The sequence below is a fragment of the Mastigoproctus giganteus genome, chromosome 5 (genome assembly GCF_048544385.1).
Source record: "Mastigoproctus giganteus isolate SK-2022 chromosome 5, ASM4854438v1, whole genome shotgun sequence".
NCBI lineage: Eukaryota > Metazoa > Arthropoda > Arachnida > Uropygi > Thelyphonidae > Mastigoproctus > Mastigoproctus giganteus.
Genome location: NC_143579.1, coordinates 7,681,006 through 7,701,154, shown reverse-complemented (window position 1 = coordinate 7,701,154; position 20,149 = coordinate 7,681,006). Strand labels below are relative to the sequence as shown.

The 20,149-nt window shown below is 38.5% G+C and overlaps 1 protein-coding gene across 1 annotated transcript in view; it reads left to right on the top strand.

The window, feature by feature from the left end:
- Positions 1-19,679, top strand: part of LOC150085150 (carbohydrate deacetylase-like) — a 66,412-nt gene extending 46,733 nt beyond the window's left edge. The window contains exons 4-5 of the mRNA XM_090373049.1: positions 1,046-1,223; positions 19,318-19,679. Of these exons, the coding sequence (XP_090229175.1) occupies positions 1,046-1,223; positions 19,318-19,630 (491 nt within the window). The 3' untranslated portion in view covers positions 19,631-19,679. The remainder of the gene's footprint in view (positions 1-1,045; positions 1,224-19,317) is intronic.
- Positions 19,680-20,149: the final 470 nt, after the last annotated feature.

Here is a 20,149-nt window from a genome sequence, read left to right as displayed (position 1 = left end):
ATGCATGCAAAATATTGATTCAGTTTGGCAGCAGTCTCTTCACAATCATCAGCAGTGATACCATTCATATCCAGTGGACAAATGTAGTTCATCCTTTTCTTTCTGGGGCCTCCGTAGCCAGGTGGGAAGGAGCAGCAGTGCGTAGCACACGCTTCTTTATTAGACCGGGGTTCGAGCCCGTCACCACCAAATACGGAGGATGTGGAAAGGTCAGGGAAAGGGAATGACCACCGCATATCCCGGAGCAATATGGCCTTAGTCGCTAATGCTCCTAAAAACCAAATATAATATAAACTTTTCTTTCAAGTGTGAACATATGCAAAGAATTCTTTATTATTTTTATTTATCACAATTTTAGCCAAAGACTTCTTGGAATCTGCTTTAGCATGCCTAAATTCATTAGTAATTTGATTGCAGACTAGTTTATACTTACTACTTATTTATTTGTTTTGGTTTTCATAAAAAAAAAATTTATTTCTCCTTAATACCAATTGTGTAATCTTTATAAGCTAATGTAATAATTTTTTTGATAGATGCATGTTCTCCTAAATGCCATAGTTTCAGTGCTTTTTCATATTCTAGAAAATTTATTTTATTCAAATTCAGAGTCCTCAGGATTTTGTATCTTAATGATACAAAAATCTTGAGGACTTTTTTTTTTTTTTTTTCTTTCTGCCCTCGTATTTCTCTCCCCCATCATTATGAACGTTGGATGAGCTAACTGAATCTAATATTATTCTATATCATATTAATCATCACATAATTTATATCAAATATTACTTGTTTTCAAGGCTCTTCTGTAGCCAGGTGGGCAGTGCATAACACACGCTTCTTGATTACACCGTGGTTCAAGCCCGTGACCACCAAATACGGAGGATGCGGAAAGGTGAGGGAATCACCGCATATCCCCAGAGCAATATGGCCTTAGTTGCTAATGCTCCTAAAAACCAAATAATAACAACAACAACAACAACTTGTTTTCAAATAATATGTTTGATTATATATATAATAATTTATTTTTCTGATATTAGCACTCTTATTTTAGGTATTAGAGATGTTTTTGCAAAAGTATTGCAGGAAGAAGATGTTATTTGGACAAGACTACCTAGGGAAATAAACATAGCAAAGTGTGATTGGATTGAAGAGTCCATAAAAAAATTTTATGAAGAAGTTTCAATGTTGGCAGAAGCATCTAAACTAATATTTCAGAATAAAGGTTTGAAGTATGTATTTCATAAGAAATTCTATCAGAGATAAATACTATTGGTTTAATAAATATTTCTCAATAGTTAACTCATAACTTTTTGCTCATTCATATTTGTTTTTGCACTACAACTTTGAATTCATATATAACAAACATTCACTGAATGTTTTAGAATTTTCCAAACTTGAATAATTAAATATGAATTTGGAAAACAGTAGGCGAATTAGTAATAAACTCAATTCAAATTGTGGTTTCACTATTCTTTTAGGAAGCCTGGTAAAAAGTACATACTAAACTTCTATAGCTAACACTAGCTGTATGAAATGAAAATGAATTTTATGATGCTTTAAAATTTACTATGATGTACTATATACATAATTCACAGTGATGTTGTAAATTTTACAAAGTTGTGCACTGTATATTTTTTGAATTTTAATTCTCTTAAACTCTGCTAGTTTAATATTTTAATACTATGATAACATAAGGTCTAAATTTAGACTTCATGTTATGGTGGAATAGTATTATTATTAGTAGTGAAAAATGATGCATGAAAACAAGCTTATACAGCATTATCAAAAAAAAATAAACTCTCACATCACCTGTCCGCCCACTCCAACAATTTGACTAGTACTGTCTTGAATTTATTCAAACTACCAACATTCACAACAGGTGGAAGTTTATTCCAACAATAAACAATATACCGGCTAAAGCCAAATGTCCACACATCTATGCCTGCAAATGTCCTTCCTCAATTTTAATTTATGATCTCTTATGTGTGCACTCAATCCATTCAAAGCCCTTAAATGTCAATCAGATCACATCACAGGTGCTTAGTTTCCAGCTGGTTTTGGTGCATTATAGCCTTAGTTGCTAATGCACCAATAAAACCCAACAAACAACCAACCAACCAACCTAGTCTCCAGACATTGCAGTTTGCATAAATGAAGCCTTTCTTGGTAAGAGCACCCTTTTATTCTCCTCACCAATCTTGTTGCCCTTCTCTGTACTCATTCCAACAGATTTACAGCCCCTTCCTAGGCCTCCAGACCAGTATTCAGTACCAAGATACAGCCTAACCAATGTCATGTAAAATGGAATAATCACTTCCTTATCTCTGCTAACAAAATTCCTGTATATCATTGACAAAACCTCAAAAGTCCTAGCAACTTGTCTGCACTGCTTGGAGAACTTCATATCTGATTGCAAGAATACCCACCAGTCTTTCATTTTCTGCCACCCAGAATTTAGTACCATACAGTTAGTATTTAGTATAAGTAGCAGTGGCAAATGATGCAAGAAAGCAAGCTTATGAAGCATCAGCCAAAAAAAATTCCCATTTCACCTATCCATTTCCTCTAATAGTTTTGTTTAGCTCTTCCTTGAATTTACTTAAGCTATCAACTTCGACAACAGGCAGAAGTTAGTTCCAACAATCAACCATCTAAAGGCAAACTTCTGCATATCTATTCTGCCACAATCCTTCCGTTTGAATTTATGCCCCCTCTTTTGCATAGTCTGAGCAGTAGGAAGAATCCCATCAGCATTGAGCTTGCTCAATCCATTCAAAGCCTTGACCACTTCAATCAAATCACCTTGCAGGTGCCTAGTATCCAGATGCTGCAATTTGCAGAACTAAAACTTTTCGAGGTAAGAGTACCCCTTTGTTCCCCCTCACCAATCTCATTGCCCTTCTCTGTACCCATTCCATCAGCTCAATGTCCTTCCTAAAACGAGGCTTCCAAACCTGTATGCAATACTCTTTGCTAGCAGGGATAATCACTTGATTATCCCTGCTAGCAAAGTTTGTGTGTGTCATAGACTAAATCCCATGAGCTGCCCTAGCAGCCTGTCTGCATTGCTCAGAAAACTTCATATCTAACTACATAATTACCCCAGGCCTTTTTCATTTTCCATTACCCAGATGCCAGGTACTGCTACCCATTTGCCTGCACAATTACACCAGGTCCTTTTCACTCTCTACCACTGTCAGCTTTTAGCATTAGCATTAGTAGAGGCATTTGATGCAAGAAAGCAAGCTTATGCAGCATCAGCCAAAAAAAAACAAAAAAAAAAAAAAACCCACTTCCACTTCACCCCTCTGTTTGTTCAAAATACCTGTCCAGCTGAGCCTTAAACTTATTTAGACTATCAACCTCCACCACAAGGGATGGAAGTCTGTTCCACCAACCAACCACCTGCTGGCTAAAGGCAAATTTCCGCACGTCTATCCTACATCTGTCTTTCCTCAATTTGAATTTATGCCCTCTCAGGTGATTTTTCTGAGCTAGAGGAAGAATCCCATCAGCATTGAGCATGCTTAAACCATTCAAGGCTTTATACACCTCTATCAGATCACCTCGCTGGTGCCTAGTCTCCAGACACTGTAATTTGCAAAACTTAAGCCTTTCTTCATAAGAGCACCCCTTTGTTCCATTCACTAATCTTGTTGCCCTTCTCTGTACTCGTTCCAGCAGCTCTACATCCTTCTTGAAATGAGGCCTCCAGACCTGTATAAAGTACTCTAGGTGTGGCCTGACCATTGCCTTATACAATGGAATAATCACCCCCTTATCCCTGCTGGAAAAATTCCTGTATATCATTGACAATACTCCATGAGCTACTCTTGCAGCCCGTCTGCACTGCTCAGAGAACTTCATATCTGCCTGCACAACCACCCCCAAGTCCCTTTCATTCTCTACCACTGTCAGTGTAGTACCACAGAGTTGATACGTTGCTCTGGGGTTGCTGTTTCCCATGTGTAGTACTTTACATTTGTCAATGTTAAACTTCATTTGCCACCTCTCAGCCCATCTGCTCAACCTTTCCAGATCCTGTTGCAGCAGCATAGTGTCAGTAGTGTCCTTGACAACCCTGCCAACCTTTGTATCGTCTGCAAACTTGGACATTAAGCCCGATATACCATCATCAATATCATTTATAAATACAGAAAACAATAATGGACCCAACACTGAGCCCTGAGGGACTCCACTAATAACATCAGTCCACGATGAGCAGTGTCCATTGATTACCACTCTCTGTCTTCTCCCCCCCAACCACGCCTTTATCCATAGCAGCAATTTGCCTCCAATGTCACACTGCTCCAATTTGTGTAGCAGTGTTCCATGTGCAACAGTATCAAAAGCCTTTCTAAGATCCAAGTATATAATATCAAAGTTATTCCCTGCATCTTTTGTTCCCTGGAGTTATTCCCTCCAGTTCTTTTGTGACTGCATCATAGTATCCAATCAAGTTGGTCAGGCAAGATTTCCCCTTAACAAAACCATGCTGTGTCTGAGCTATAACTGAAGTCTTGTCTAAATGATCCTGCAGTGCTTCTTTAACCAGTGCCTCCATTAATTTTCCTGGAACAGAAGTTAAGCTCACAGGTCTATAATTACTTGTGTCAGCCTTTGATCCTCCTTTGTGAATTGGGGTCACATTTGCACATTTCCAGTCTATGGGTACCTCTCCTGAGTCCAAGGAAGCTCTCATAATTATGGCTAAGGGTTTGCTTACTTCCTTTGCTGCCTCCTTTAATATAACTGGATAGATCCCATCCACCCCAAATTGTAGCAGTGTGCTTAATGATTTTGTAATAACTGAGAGCAAAGTGGAGGAGAAATTGTTGAAGTTAAACATAAGAAAGGCACCTGGGGCGGATGGGATCTATCCAGTTATATTAAAGGAGGCGGCAAAGCAACTAAGCAAACCCTTAGCCATAATTATGAGAGCATCCTTGGATTCAGGGGAGGTTCCCACGGACTGGAGATGTGCAAATGTATCCCCAATTCACAAAGGAGGTTCGAAAGGTGACACGAATAATTACAGACCAGTTAGTTTAACTTCTGTTCCGGGTAAAATAATGGAGTCACTGGTTAAAGATGCATTGCAGGATCATCTAGACAAGACTGCAGCAATAATGCATTATTGCTGCAGTCTTATTGGGTTATTGCTGCATTCAGACAAGAATGCAGCAATAACCCAGCCTTGAATGGGTTGAGCACGCTGAATTCTGATGGGATCCTCCCACTTGTTCAGAATACGAACCTACGGGGACATAAGTTCAAATTAAGAAAGGATAGATGTAGAATAGATGTGCGGAAATTTGCCTTTAGCCAGCGGGTGGTTAATTGCTGGAACAAACTTCCATCTGTCGTTGTGGAAGTTGATAGGTTAAATAAATTTAAGGAGGAACTGGACAGGCAATTGGAGGGTATGGTGTGATTTTTTTTTTTTTTTTTTTTGGCTGATGCTGCATAAGCTCCTACACTTGCTTTCTTGCATCAAGTGCCACTACTACTACTACTACTACCCCGGGTGCCTTTCTTGTGTTTATCTTTAACAGTTTCTCCTCCACTTTACTCCCAGTTATTTCAAGATTCTGTAGCTTACTGCTAGAGTTGAATACACCTCTGGCATTCCCCTCGCTGAATAACTCCTCATGTGTGAATGTCGATGCAAAATATTCATTTAGTTTGTTGGCTACCTGAGCAGGATCATCAACACTTGACCCATCAATATCGAGTGGACCAATCTGATTCATCCCCTTCCTTCTAGAGTTTACATAAGTAAAGAACTCTTTGCTGTTTTTCTTTGCATCCCTTGCCAAGGATTTCTCGTAATCTGCCTTCGCCTGCCTAACCTCCTTTGTAACTTGGTTGCATATCAACTTGTATCTATCATAGGCTTCTGTGTCATGTGTTAATTTGTATGTATCCCATGCATTTTTCTTCTCTGCCATATGCCTCATTAGTTCAGCTGACATCCATTTTGGCCTAAACCTTGAACAATATTTCTTAGTTGGTATGTAAAGCCTAGTAGCTTCCAAGATAAGTTCTTTGAATGCTTCCCATTTTGAATTTGCTGTTGGTAACATCATCAGTTGGTCCCACTGTATAGAATTTAAATACTGTCTCAGTCCATCGTAGTCGCCTTTACGGAAGCAATAACCCTTCCCTTTACCCCTAATGGTAGTTACCTCTTTGAGTAAATCCCACTTCAGCACACTGTGATCACTGCCACCTAGTGGTTAATTTATCTGCAGATTCTTAATGCATGAAGAATCACTGCTGATAATCAAATCAAGAGTATTACTCCCTCTAGTTGCCTCCCGAACATGCTGATGTAGAAAACAAACATCCAATAAATCCACAAAAGCCCTGCTAGTGTGTGAGTAACCAGCCCCCAAATTCCAGTCAATATCTGGGAAATTAAAATCTCCCATTATAAGACACTCTGATTTACTGGCCCACTCTATTTCCCTGTACAGTTCCTTATTATACTCATCAGAGTCATTAGGCCTATAGCACACTCCTACTCTCAATTTTGATCTCCCAATGTTTATGTCACAACAAACTGACTCCACACTGCACTGTCCAGCGATGTCGACTGGCTTCACTTCCTTGGTTTTTATGTGTTTCTTAACTAATAGCATAACCCCTCCTCCCTTCCTATCCTGTCTATCCTTTCTGTAGACGTTGTACTCCCCAAATTGCAGTTCTGCATCCCTTATATCTGTGTGACACCACGTCTCTGATATCCCAACAATATCTGCCTTCGATGTTTTGAGCAATACCTCAAATTCATCAAATTTATTTACTAAACTCCTAGCATTGGTGTACACACAAGTATACCTGCATTGTTTCTATTCTTAGCTACCCTAACACAACCCATGTGTTTACTTGTACCGCAATGGCTCCCAGCAGTCTCTGAAATACCATGCATCTTGTTTTTCAGGCTTCTGCTCATTCTAATAGAAGCAGTGCAAGAATCTCTTTCACCTCTGCCAGTGGCTACTGTCAATCTATTGGTCTTTGTCTCCCCCCAAGCTAGCAGTTTTCCGACCCACCTAACACTGCCTCGATAGCATCAGCAAATATTCTTGCACCCTTTCTATTTAAGTGTATCCCATCCCTGTAGAAGCAATCTCTCCTGTTAACAAGTACAGTCCAGGCTGAAAAAAATTCTACCCCTTGAGCCTTGCACAATCTTTCCAGGGCCGAATTGATCGACAAGGCTCTCATCATATACTCCCTCCTATCGTGTCTGGGCAGAATTGCAGACACTTTCAAATTCAACCCTAATTCTCGGCTTTTGTTCAACAGTGACCTGTACTTGTTAAGTAATTCTGCCGGTCTCCTACTCTTAATATTATTAGTGCCAACGTGTACAACTATATCACCTTTTGTGCCCTTAAAAGATGATATTCGCTCTACAACGTCATCAACCTTTGCCCCTGGCAGACATACCCTGGTCCTGTTCCACCTATCTTTTTTACAAAGCATGTTCCCCGTTTCCCTGACAATAGAGTCACCAACAACTACTAGTTCCTTCGGGACCAGCGATTCTGCCTTAGGGGTTGTCTCTGTGTCACGCGATGCCCAAGTGCAAGCTCTGGCGTTGATGTGGGCAGCTGAGAGCTTGATGGGCCCCTCAATTTAGTTTCTTCGAGGGCATCCACCCTGTCCTTCAAGCTCTCATATAGGCCCACAAGAACGCCGAGTTGTTGCCTGATATCGATACACTCCTTGCATCGCGCACACACAAAGACATCCCCCTTGGCAGTATCATGTCCCGTACCCGATTGCTCTGCAAACATCAAGCAAACAGTGCATTTTATAAGGCTGTGAGTCAGAGGACAACTGCCCCCCTCAGTTCTGCTCTGAGCCACAGCACTTCCATTAGCTTGAGCCTTTTGCTTTGCTGCTCTGGTCTGAGTCATGATTCTATTAATTTATTAATTAATTATGTTATGTTATTAATTATATTACGTTTGTAATCTAAGTCGTTATATGTATTTATTTAAACGTACAATTTAACTGCTAACGAAGTTCAACTAACGCTATCTAGTACGGTATATAACCTACGGTATATCTAGTACGGTATCACAATGGCGGGAAAGTTACTAACGGTAGCGGTAGTTACGAACACATGGAAACCCTTACCGATACTTTTACAAGGCCGAGTAAAGAATAAATACACCAAATTAATCAAAAAATCACAAAATAATGTTATACTACTAAATTTAAATCAAAAGTTTTAGAAAAACAATAATTTCAAATCAATAAATAAGAAAAATCCACTTAGCGGCTTTGAACACGACCGTCACTAGTAGCCTCGTCAGCAGAATCCGTTTTCTTTCTGTCAGTGTAGTACCACACAGTTGATACGTTACTCTGGGGTCACTGCTTCCCACATACAGTACTTTACATTTGTCAGTGTTAAACTTTAGTTGCCACCTCTCAGCCCATCTACTCAACTTTTCTAGATCCTGTTGCAGCAGCGTACTGTCATTAGTATCCTTTCAATTGATTTTCTTTCCTATTTAACTGGGGAGAAACTTTTTCTTAATTAGTGAAAATTTTGCTTGAAGCTATTACTACTCACAGTGAAAATATTTCAGTGTTTCTAATATGTTTAATATTTCTAATATATTTACATGAAATAGTAGCATACGGTATGACCAATGTTATGACGTCAGATTTACAATCAGCCCTGGTATTACGATGGACCCAACACTGAACCCTGGGGGACTCCACTAATAACCTTAGTCCACGAAGAGCAGTGTCCATTGATTACCACTCTATGTCTTCTCCCACTCAACCATCCCTTTATCCATAGCAGCAATTTGCCTCCAATGCCACACTGTTCCAATTTGTGCAGCAGTCTTAAATGTGCAACAGTATCAAAAGCCTTTCTAAGATCCAAATATATACACACACTGTCCTTTGAAATAGCATTCACTGTTGAAACAGCGAGACTTAATTCTCTTGCAATAGATGACAAACTTTGTCCTGCTTCTTACTTCTTAATCGTTTTCATCTTCATTTCTAAATCAATTTTGTTTGGTTTCCTAGCACTGCCACCACTTGCACTTTCTGTTGGTCGCTTTCCCTTCATCATTATAATTAAGTAAATAGGACTGAAGAGAAGATTCTGAAAATTTATTTATGTTTCTTATATGATTGAAGATTTCAGTGAAGGGGAACACATTTCACCAAAATAACGTAAAAACCCACAATTCCAGTTATCGTAATTATTGCAAATGCAATAAGATCAAGTTTACTACCCGTTTATAATTAGATGCACTAATAGAAAAGCCCAGTAAACCGGAAAGTGCAAATTTTTTTTATTGTTTTATGGTCGTGACCTCCAGAAATTTTTTTACAAAAATATCAACAAAGCCCTTCAAAATTAATTCCTATGATGATGATGATAGCAATGAAAGGGTAGCACTCCATTATAAAAATGACCTTTTAGGAGATAAATAGCTTAGTTATATAGCAAAAATTTTAACTTCCAAGGTCTTGGAACGAATTACCAAAAAAAGCAATGTGTTATTGGGTTCACATTGTGATATTTTCACAATATTTCCATTTATTCCTGCGGGATACAAAATACGTTTTCACGATTTTTTTAAGTTTGCACCGGCTGGCAAAAACTTAAAGTCGAATTTATGGACGTATAGTAATATGTAAGTCCGGGAGTGCCTGTATTAAACTTCAATTGACAATACTCAACTCATATGCCTAATTTGTCTATATATTGTTGCAGTAGCATACTTTGATTACCGTGATTAACTACACTGCCAACTTCTATATTATGTGCATAGTTAGGCATTAAGCCTGATATATCTTCATTAATATCATTAATAAATATTGAAAACAACAATAGGCCCAGTACCGAAACCTGGATGACTCCCCTAATAATATTAATCCAAGAAGATCAGTGCTTGTTGAAAACCTCTCTCTCTCTCAACCATCCCTTTGTCCATAGCAGCAACTTTCCCTTAATGGCATGCTACCCCAATATTTTATGCAACAATATCAAGAGCTTTTCTGAAATCTAAGTATATGATGTCAAAAATTATTGTTAGCAAGAGTACAAGACTGTACTTAGTGGAGTGTGCAGGGTTTGAGACCAGCTGTCGGTAGTCATGGATTTCCTCCTCGGTATTTTGAGTTAGTCAGTCTCAAGTCTGGATGCTATTAGCAAGTCAAGATCCTGATTAGGAATGCATTTGAAACAAATAAAATTATTTTTTCGCATTTAGTTTCTTTATTACCATGTCGTAGTATACAATCAATTTGGTCAGACAAGATTGCCCCTTAACAAATACATGTTGTGGCTGTAGTATAACTGTGTTTTTGTCTAGTTCAGTGGTTTTCAGTGGGAGCCATATGCCCCCAGTCGGCCATGCCATATTTCCGAGGGGAAAAGTCGTAAAATTGGGGGCCATGGAAACTGTTAAGTGGGCCACGAAAAGTTCACTTCTAAAATAAAATTATTACTGATATAAAAAAGAAATTTGTGAGATCCTTGCAGATCTCACTAAACTAAGGAACAATAATATTGTAATATTTTTTTTTGTTAGGAGCATAATTGTATATTGTGAATAAACAAAATATTATGAGTAAAAATTCTATTATAAATAAAGATTGTAGTTAATAAACCCCTTTTTTATTATTAATATTCCTTATATTATAAACAAATAATACATGTTATAAATAAAAAGTGCAGTTGATAAAGTACATATTTATTATAAATATTACATTTATTATAATTAAGCAATATGAGGGATGGGGCCACACAGATGAATGAAATTCAGAAGTGGACCAAGAGCAAAAAGGAGTTGAAAACCACTGGTCTAGATGATCCTGCATTAATTGTTCAACCAGTGACTATTATCTTCCATGGAACAGAAGTCAAGCTAACAGGTCTGTAATTCGTGTCTCTCTCTCTTTCATCCCTTTTGCGAAATGGTGATAAATTTGCACAACTCCAGTTAATTGGGACCTTCGCCGAATCTGTGAAGAAATGTGTTAATGAAGATCAAGTATTATTATTATTAGGTGTAAGGAAGCCTGAGGCTTATGCTGCACCAGCCAAAAAAAATTTCCAAGTTACACTAGGGTAGAGAGAGAGAGAGAGCGAGCATTAGCAGAGGCAAGCTTATGCAGCATCAGCCAAAAAAAAAAAAACCAACTCCCATTTCACCCCTCCATTCGTTCCAAATACCTGACCAGCTCAGCTTTAAATTTATTTAGGCTATCAACTTCCACAACAAGAGATGGAAGTCTGTTCCACCAATCAACTACCCACTGGCTAAAGGCAAATTTTCGCACATTCTACAACGGTCTTTCCTCAGTCTGAAACTGTGCCCCCTCAGGTTCTTAGTCTGAGCAAGAGGAAGAATCCCATCAGCATTCAGCTTACTCAACCCATTCAAGGGTTGAGTAAGCTCAAGGCCTTATACACCTCAATCAGATCACCTTGCAGGTGCCTACTCTCCAGGTGCTGCAATTTGCAGAACTTAAGCCTTTCTTGGTAAGAGCACCCCTTCCTTCCCCTCACCAATCTTGTTGCCCTTCTTTGTACTCGTTCTAGCAACTCTACATCCTTCCAAAAATGAGGCCTGCAGACCTGTACACGGTACTCTAAGTGTGAATTACCTCCCTGTCCCTGCAGCAAAATTCCTATATATCATTGACAAGACCCCATGACCTGTCCTGGAAGCCTGTCTGCACTGCTTAGCGAACTTCACATTTGACTGCACAATTACCCCCAGGTCTTTTTCACTTTCCACTTCCCTGAGTTTAGTACCACACAGTTGGTACGTTTCTCTTCAGTTATTGCTACCCATATGCAGTACTTTGCATTTGTCAATGTTAAACTTCAGTTGCCACTTCTCAGCCCATTTTCCCAAGTTATCTAGATCCAGTTGAAATTCCTATATATTGAACATTCCTATGTTGAAAAAAAGCCGTGAAGTAGGGTTGAATTTGAAAGTGTTGGAATTCTGCCCAGACACGATAGGAGGGAGTATATGATGAGAGCCTTGTCGATCAATTCGGCCCTGGAAAGATTGTGCAAGGCTCAAGGGGTAGAATTTTTTTCAGCCTGGACTGTACTTGTTAACAGGAGAGATTGCTTCTACAGGGATGGGATACACTTAAATAGAAAGGGTGCAAGAATATTTGCTGATGCTATCGAGGCAGTGTTAGATGGGTCGGAAAACTGCTAGCTTGGGGGGGAGACAAAGACTAATAGATTAAAAGTAGCCACTGGCAGAGGTGAAAGAGATTCTTGCACTGCTTCTATTCGAATGAGCAGAAGCCTGAAAAACAAGCGGCAGGATATTTCAGAGACTGCTGGAACTCATTGCGGTACAAGTAAACACATGGGTTGTGTTAGGGTAGCTAAGAATAGAAACAGGTGCATGTATACTTGCGTGTACACCAATGCTAGGAGTTTAGTAAATAAATTTGATGAATTTAAGGTATTGCTCAAAACATCAAAGGCGGATATTGTTGGGATATCAGAGACGTGATGTCACACAGATATAAGGAATCCAGAACTGGAATTTGGGGAGTACAACGTCTACAGAAAGGATAGACAGGATAGGAACGGAGGAGGGGTTATGCTATTAGTTAAAAAACACACAAAATCCAAGGAAGTGAAACCAGTCGACATCGATGGACAGGGCAGTGTCGAGTCAGTTTGGTGTGACATAAGCATAGGTAAATCAAAATTGAGAGTAGGAGTGTGCTATAGGCCTAATGACTCTGATGAGTATAATAAGATACTGTACAGGGAAATAGAATGGGCCAGTAAATCAGAGAGTTTTATAATGGGGGATTTTAATTTCCCAGATATTGACTGGAATTTGTGGGTTGGTCACTCACACACTAGTAAGGCTTTTGTGGATTTATTGGATGATTGTTTTCTACATCAGCATGTTCGGGAGGCAACTAGAGGGAGTAATACTCTTGATCTGATTATCAGTAGTGATTCTTCATGCATTAAGAATCTGCAGATAAAGGAACCACTATGTGGCAGTGATCACAGTGTGCTGAAATGGGATTTACTCAAGGAGGTAACTACCATCAGAGGTAAAGGGAAGGGTTTTTGTTTTCGTAAAGGCAACTATGATGGTCTGAGACAGTATTTAAATTCTATACAGTGGGACCAACTGATAATGTTACCAACAGCAAATTCAAAATGGGAAGCATTCAAGGAACTAATCTTGGAGGCTACCAGGCTTTACATACCAACCAAGAAATATTGTTCAAGGTTCAGGCCTAAATGGTTGTCAGATGAACTAATGAGACATATGGCAGAGAAAAAAAATGCATGGGATACATACAAATTAATGGGTGACATGGAAGCCTATGATAGATATAAGTTGGTCTGTAACCAAGTCACAAAGGAGATTAGGCATGCAAAGGCAGATTATGAGAAATCCTTGGCAAAGGATTTCTCATAATCTCATAAAGAAAAACAGATAAAAATAGGTAAAGAGTTCTTTACCTATTTAAACTCAAGAAGGAAAGGGATGAATCAGATTGGTCCACTGGATGTTGATGGTTCAACAGTTGAGGATCCTGCTCAGGTGGCTAACAATCCAAACAAGTATTTTGCATCTACATTCACACATGAGGAGTTATTCAGGAAGGGGAATGTCGTAGGTGAAGTAAACATTGGCAGTGAGCTAGATGATTTTCTAATAACTGAGAGGAAAGTGGAGGAGAAATTGTTGAGGATAAACATAAAAAAGGCACCCGGGGTGGATGGGATCTGTCCAGTTATATTAAAGGAGGCAGCAAAGGAAGTAAGCAAACCCCTAGCCATAATTATGAGAGCTTCTTTGGACTCGGGGGAGGTACCAATAGACTTGAGATGTGCAAATGTAACCCCAATTCACAAAGGAGGATCAAAGGCTGACATAAGTAATTATAGACCTGTTAGTTTAACTTCGGTTCCAGGAAAATTAATGGAGGCACTGGTCAAAGAAGCACTGCAGGATCATCTAGACAAGAATTCAGTTATAGCTCAGACACAGCATGGTTTTGATAAGGGCAGGTCTTGTCTGACCAATTTGATTGGATACTATGATGTAGTCACAAAAGAACTGGATGCAGGGAATAACTTTGATATTATATATTTGGATCTTAGAAAGGCTTTTGATACTGTTGCGCATGGAAGACTGCTGCACAAATTGGAGCAGTGTGGCATTGGAGGCAAATTGCTGCTATGGATAAAGGGATGGTTGAGTGGCAGAAGACAGAGAGTGGTAATCAATGGACACTGCTCAACATGGACTTATGTTATTAGTGGAGTTCCTCAGGGTTCAGTGTTGGGTCCATTGTTGTTTTCTGTATTTATAAATGATATTGATGATGGTATATCAAGCTTAATGTCCAAGTTTGCAGACGATACAAAGGTTGGCAGGGTTGTTAAGGACACTAGTGATGCTATGCTGCTGCAACAGGATCTGGAAAGGTTGAGCAGATGGGCTGAGAGGTGGCAAATGAAGTTTAACATTGACAAATGTAAATTACTACATATGGGAAACAGTAACCCCAGATCAACGTATCAACTCTGTGGTACTATGCTGACAGTGGTAGAGAATGAAAAGGACCTGGGGGAAATTGTGCAGGCAGATATGAAGTTCTCTGAGCAGTGCAGATGAGCTGCAAGAGTAGCTCATGGTGTCTTGTCAATAATATACAGGAATTTTTCTAGAAGGGATAGGGATGTGATTATTCCCTTGTATAAGGCATTGGTCAGGCCACACCTTGAGTACTGTATACAGGTCTGGAGGCCTCATTTCAAGAAGGATGTAGAGCTGCTGGAACGAGTACAGAGAAGGGCAACAAGATTAGTGAATGGAACAAAGGGTTGCTCTTACGAAGAAAGGCTTAAGTTTTGCAAATTACAGAGTCTGGAGACTAGGCATCGGCGAGGTGATCTGATAGAGGTGTATAAGGCTTTGAATGGCTTGAGCATGCTCATTGCCGATGGGATTTGCCTCATTTGCTCATTGCCTCTTGCTCAGAATAATCACCTGAGAGGGCATAAATTCAAATTGAGGAAGGACGGATGTCGGATAGATGTGCAGAAATTTGCCTTTAGCCAGCCAGCAGTTGGTTTCTGGAATAGACTTCCATCACTTATTGTTGAAGTTGATAGCCTAAACAAATTTAAGGCTCAGCTGTACAGGTATTTCGAACGAACGGAGGGGTGAAATGGGGGTAGTGGTTGTGTTTTTTTTTTTTTTTTTTTTTTTGGCTGATTCTGAATAAGCTTGCTTTCTTGCATCATATGCCTCTACTAATGCTAATGCTAATATCATTGACAAGACTCCATGACTTGCCCTGGCAGCCCATCTGCACTGCTCAGCAAACTTCATATTTGACTGCACAGTTACCCTCAGGTCTTTTTCACTTTCCACTTTCCTGAGTGTAGTACCACACAGTTGGTACATTTCTCTTTGGTTATTGCTACCCATATGCAGTACTTTGGATTTGTCAAAGTTAAACTTCAGTTGCCACTACTCAGCTGATTTTCCCAACTTATCTAGATCCAGTTGGAGCTGCATACTGTCTTTACTGTCGTTAACAACCTTGCCAACCTTTGTATCATCTGCAGACTTGGACATTAAACCTGATATGCCTTCATCAATATCATTGATAAATATACAAAACGACAATGGGCCTAACACCGAACCCTGGGGAACTCCACTAATAATATTTGTTCATGAAGAGCAGTGTCCATTGATTACCACTATGTTTCTCCCACTGAACCATCCCTTTATCCATTGTAGCAACTTACCCTTAATGCAATACCTCTCCAATTTGTACAGCAGTCTTTCATGTGAAACAGTATCAAAAGCTTTCCTGAAATCCAAGTATATGATATCAAAATTATTTTTTGCATTCAGTTCCTTTGTGACCACATCATAGTATCCAATCAAATTGGTCAAACAAGACCTCCCTTTAACAAACCCATGCTGTGTCTGATCTATTACTGCAGTCTTGTCTAGATGATCCTGCAATGCTTCTTTAACCAGTGATTCCCTTATTTTCCCCGGAACACAAGTTAAACTAACAGGTCTGTAGTTACTTATGTCACTTTTGAACCCCCTTTGTCAATTGGTGATACATTTGCACACCTCCAGTCCATGGGGACCTAAACTGAGTCCAATGAAGCTCTCAAAATTATGGCTAAGGGTTTGCTTACTTCTTTTGCTGCCTCCTTTAATATAACTGGATAGATCCCGTCCACTCCAGGTGCCTTCCTTATGCTTAACTTCAACAATTTCTCCTCAACTTTGCTCTTAGTTATTACAAAATCACTTATCTCCCTGTTATCATTTGATAAACTTCTGGCACTTCCCTCATTGAATAACTCCTCATGTGTGAATGTAGATGCAAAATACTCATTCTGTTTATCAGCTACCTGGGCATGATCATCATAATCCATCTATGTTAAGTGGTCCAATCTGATTCATCCCTTTCCTTCTAGAGTTTACATAAGTAAAGAACTCTTTGCTGTTTTTCCTTGCATCCTTTGCCAAAGATTTTTTGTAATCTGCCTTTGCCTGCCTAACTTCCTTTGTGACTTGATTACATACTAGTTTATACCTGCCATAGGCTTCTGTGTCACCTTATACTTTATATGCATCCCATACATTTTTCTTCTCTACCACGAGCCTCATTAATTCATCTGACATCCATTTAAGCCTAAACCTTGAACAGTATTTCTTAGTTGGAATGAAAAGCCTAGTAGCCTCCAAAATTAAATCCCTGAAGGCTTCCATTTCATTTATTATTCAACGTTGGTAACATCATCAGTTGATTCCGCATTCTCCATATTTGGTGGTCATGAGCTAGAACCCCGTTCTAATCAAGAAGCGTGTGCTATGCACTTCTGCTCCTGCCCACCTGGCTACAGAGAAGCCACATCTTTAAGTAATTCCCACATCAGTACATTGTGATCACTGTCACCCAGTGGTTCTTTTATCTGCAAATTCTTAATGCATGAATAATCACTGCTGATAATCAGATCAAGAGTATTACTCCCTCTGGTTGCCTCTCGAACATGTTGCTGTAGAAAACAGTCATCCAATAAATCCACAAAAGCCTTGCTAGTGTGTGAGTGACCAACCCACAAATTCCAGTCAATATCTGGGAAATTAAAATCCCCCATTATAAAACATTCTGATTTACTGGCCCACTATTTCTCTGCACAATTGCTCATTATACTCATCAGATTCATTAGGCCTATAACACACACCTACTCTCATTTTTCCTTTCCCAGTGTTTATTTCACACCAAACAGACTCGACACTGAATTGTTCACCAACATCAATTGGATGTACTTCCTTAGATTTTATGTGTTTCTTAACTAACAGCATAACCTCTCCTCCCTTCCTGTCCTGTCTATCCTTCCTGTACACATTGTACTCCCCAAATTCCAATTCTGCACTGAGTTTATCTGTGTGATACCACATCTCTGATATTCCAACAATATCTGCCTTTGATGTCTTGACTAGCACTTCAAGCTCATCAAATTTATTAACTATACTCCTATCATTGGTGTACATGCAGGTATACATGCACCTGTTCCTACTCTTGGTTATGCTTACACAGTCCATGTATTTACTTGTTCCACTATGACTCTGAACAGTCCTGGAAATCTCCATTACCTTGCTTTCCAGGCTGCTGCTCATTCTAATCAAAGCAGTGCAAGAATCACTTTTGCCTCTGCCTGCAGCCACTGTTAACCTTTTGGTCTGTGTATACCCACCAAGCTAGCAGTTTTCCGACCCACCTAACACTGCCTTGATAGCATCAGCAAATATTCTTGCACCCTTTCTATTTAAATGTACCACATCCCTGTAGAAGCAGCCTCTCCTATCAACTAGCTCAGACCAAGCTGAAAAAAATTCTACCCCTTCAGCCTTGCACAATCTCTCTAGGGCTGAATTGATCGACAAGGCTCTTATCATATACTCCCTCATATCCTGTCTGGTCAGAATTGCAGACACTTTCACATTCAACCCTAACTCGCGACTTTTTTCAACATTGACCCATATTTGTTGAGTAAATCTGCAGATCTCTTACTCTTAATGTCATTAGTTCCAACATGTACAACAACATCACCTTTTGTGCCCTTAAAAGATATCTGCTCTACAACATCATCAACTTTTCCCCTGGCAGACATACCCTGTCAATATAAAGTACAGTCAATATAAAGTAGATGGCAGGATTTCAAGATGCTTGGGTTTTTTCAGAGTTTTTTCACTACATTCCCTTGCTTTCTCTTTCTCTGGAAGAGCAGGGCAGTAGAACAGCTCGATAGAATGGTCTACAAGAATTAAATTGTAACCTGGTGTAACAGTTTGCTAAATAGTCCCATTGTTTCAAGAAAGTGACTATTTAGTAAACTGCAGGGCTTTGTTTCTAAAAACAAAGCCTTGCTGCTGCTGCTGCTGGCACTGCAACTGGCCAAAAAATTTGTTAAACTGTTGGATCCTTAAGGCCGACACCTTCAAGTATATACAATCTACGCTTCCAAAATTGTCCAATGTAAAAGTGAAATGTGACATAGTAATTGGCCCCCAGGTAAAGCAGATATTGGCTTCACAAGAAATGGAAGACAAAATGATTGATGCTAAGCAAAATGCTTGGCAGTTGTTTTGCTATGTAGTGAATGACTTTCATGGTAACATTGAGTGAAAATTACAAAGAACTAGTTGACAAGTTGGTTGAAAATTATGGAAAAATGTAATACAGAATGGTAATCAAGTTCTTTACTTGCACTCTCACTTGGATATTTTCACAAAATCTGGACAACATTAGTGAAGAGCATGGGAAGAGATTTCACCAGGACAGAAGTACCAAGGAAAGTGGATGAAGGTATGATTCTTGCTTCACGATAATCACACTGACCACAAAAGATAAATATGTCAAATTTACATTTTATGGATTTTTTTTATTATTATTCTGAGGTGGGTTAATCAAAAAAACAATTCTGATTTAATTTTTGATTAACTAACATTTGTTTACTTCTTACAAAAACTAATACTTGATTCTCTTCAGTAGTTTAACATTGTTAATAAATCTGATATGGTATTATTGCATCAATTTTTCTTTCTTTCATTTATGGGCAAACCATTGATGCTATGCAAAAATTAAAGCCATATGCCCAATTCATATAGAAATACTATTAATTGCAGATTAACAGAAACTTTTTGAAAATTTGTTACATGGTATTGTTTCTTCTTTCCATTTGTCTGATAAAACATTATTTTAATTATATGTTTTCAGATTTACAGACTATTTTCTAGGAATGAAATATATGGGACAATATATGACTCTTATACATCTTCAGGAAGGAGTTTTAGAAGTATTTCGGGAAAATGCTGATAAGGAATTTATTACTTGTGAGCTTATGGTGCATGCAGGCTACAAATCAGTTCCTGGTTGTGGTGGCTGTGGTGATATCCTTGATCCATTTTCTCTTTCTGAAGAAAGGGAACATGAAATGGCATTTCTTTTAAGTCATGAATGGAAGCAGTTCCTTGCTGACCAAAATATCACATTAGTTTCATATGCTGAAATTGCTGAACTTTCAAAATAGTTCCCATGTGTAATGCAGGTGGACATGTTTTGCTATACTCAGAATACAATAAACTATTTTCAACTTCTGTTATTTTCAGCTTCTGTTAGTATATATTATATGCACCTTCATTTTTGTCAGAACTTATGAAAAACAAAAAAAGCTTTTTTTTCTTTTTTTGCAAATGTTTATTATAGAAATTTTTTTTCAATTATAAAAAAAATATATTTTGTAAGATTTAGATAACATAAATGACACCTTTTAGATATTTGTATACTGGAAAATTATTAAAATAAATGGATAAGTGTAAATGTTGGTTTAATTATTCATAAAATAATGTATTAATATATTAATAATAGCAAGTAAATTTAATTCCTCAAAAAAAAATTTAATTCACAATTAAAATCTCTTCTACACTTATAAGATTAAACTGAACTAAATTTTTGTTCATGTTAAAGTTGAAGTTACATAATAAAAAAATTAGAAGATTGAGAAATTAAAAGCACTAAAAGATGTCAATAGCTTGTACACATCCTCTGG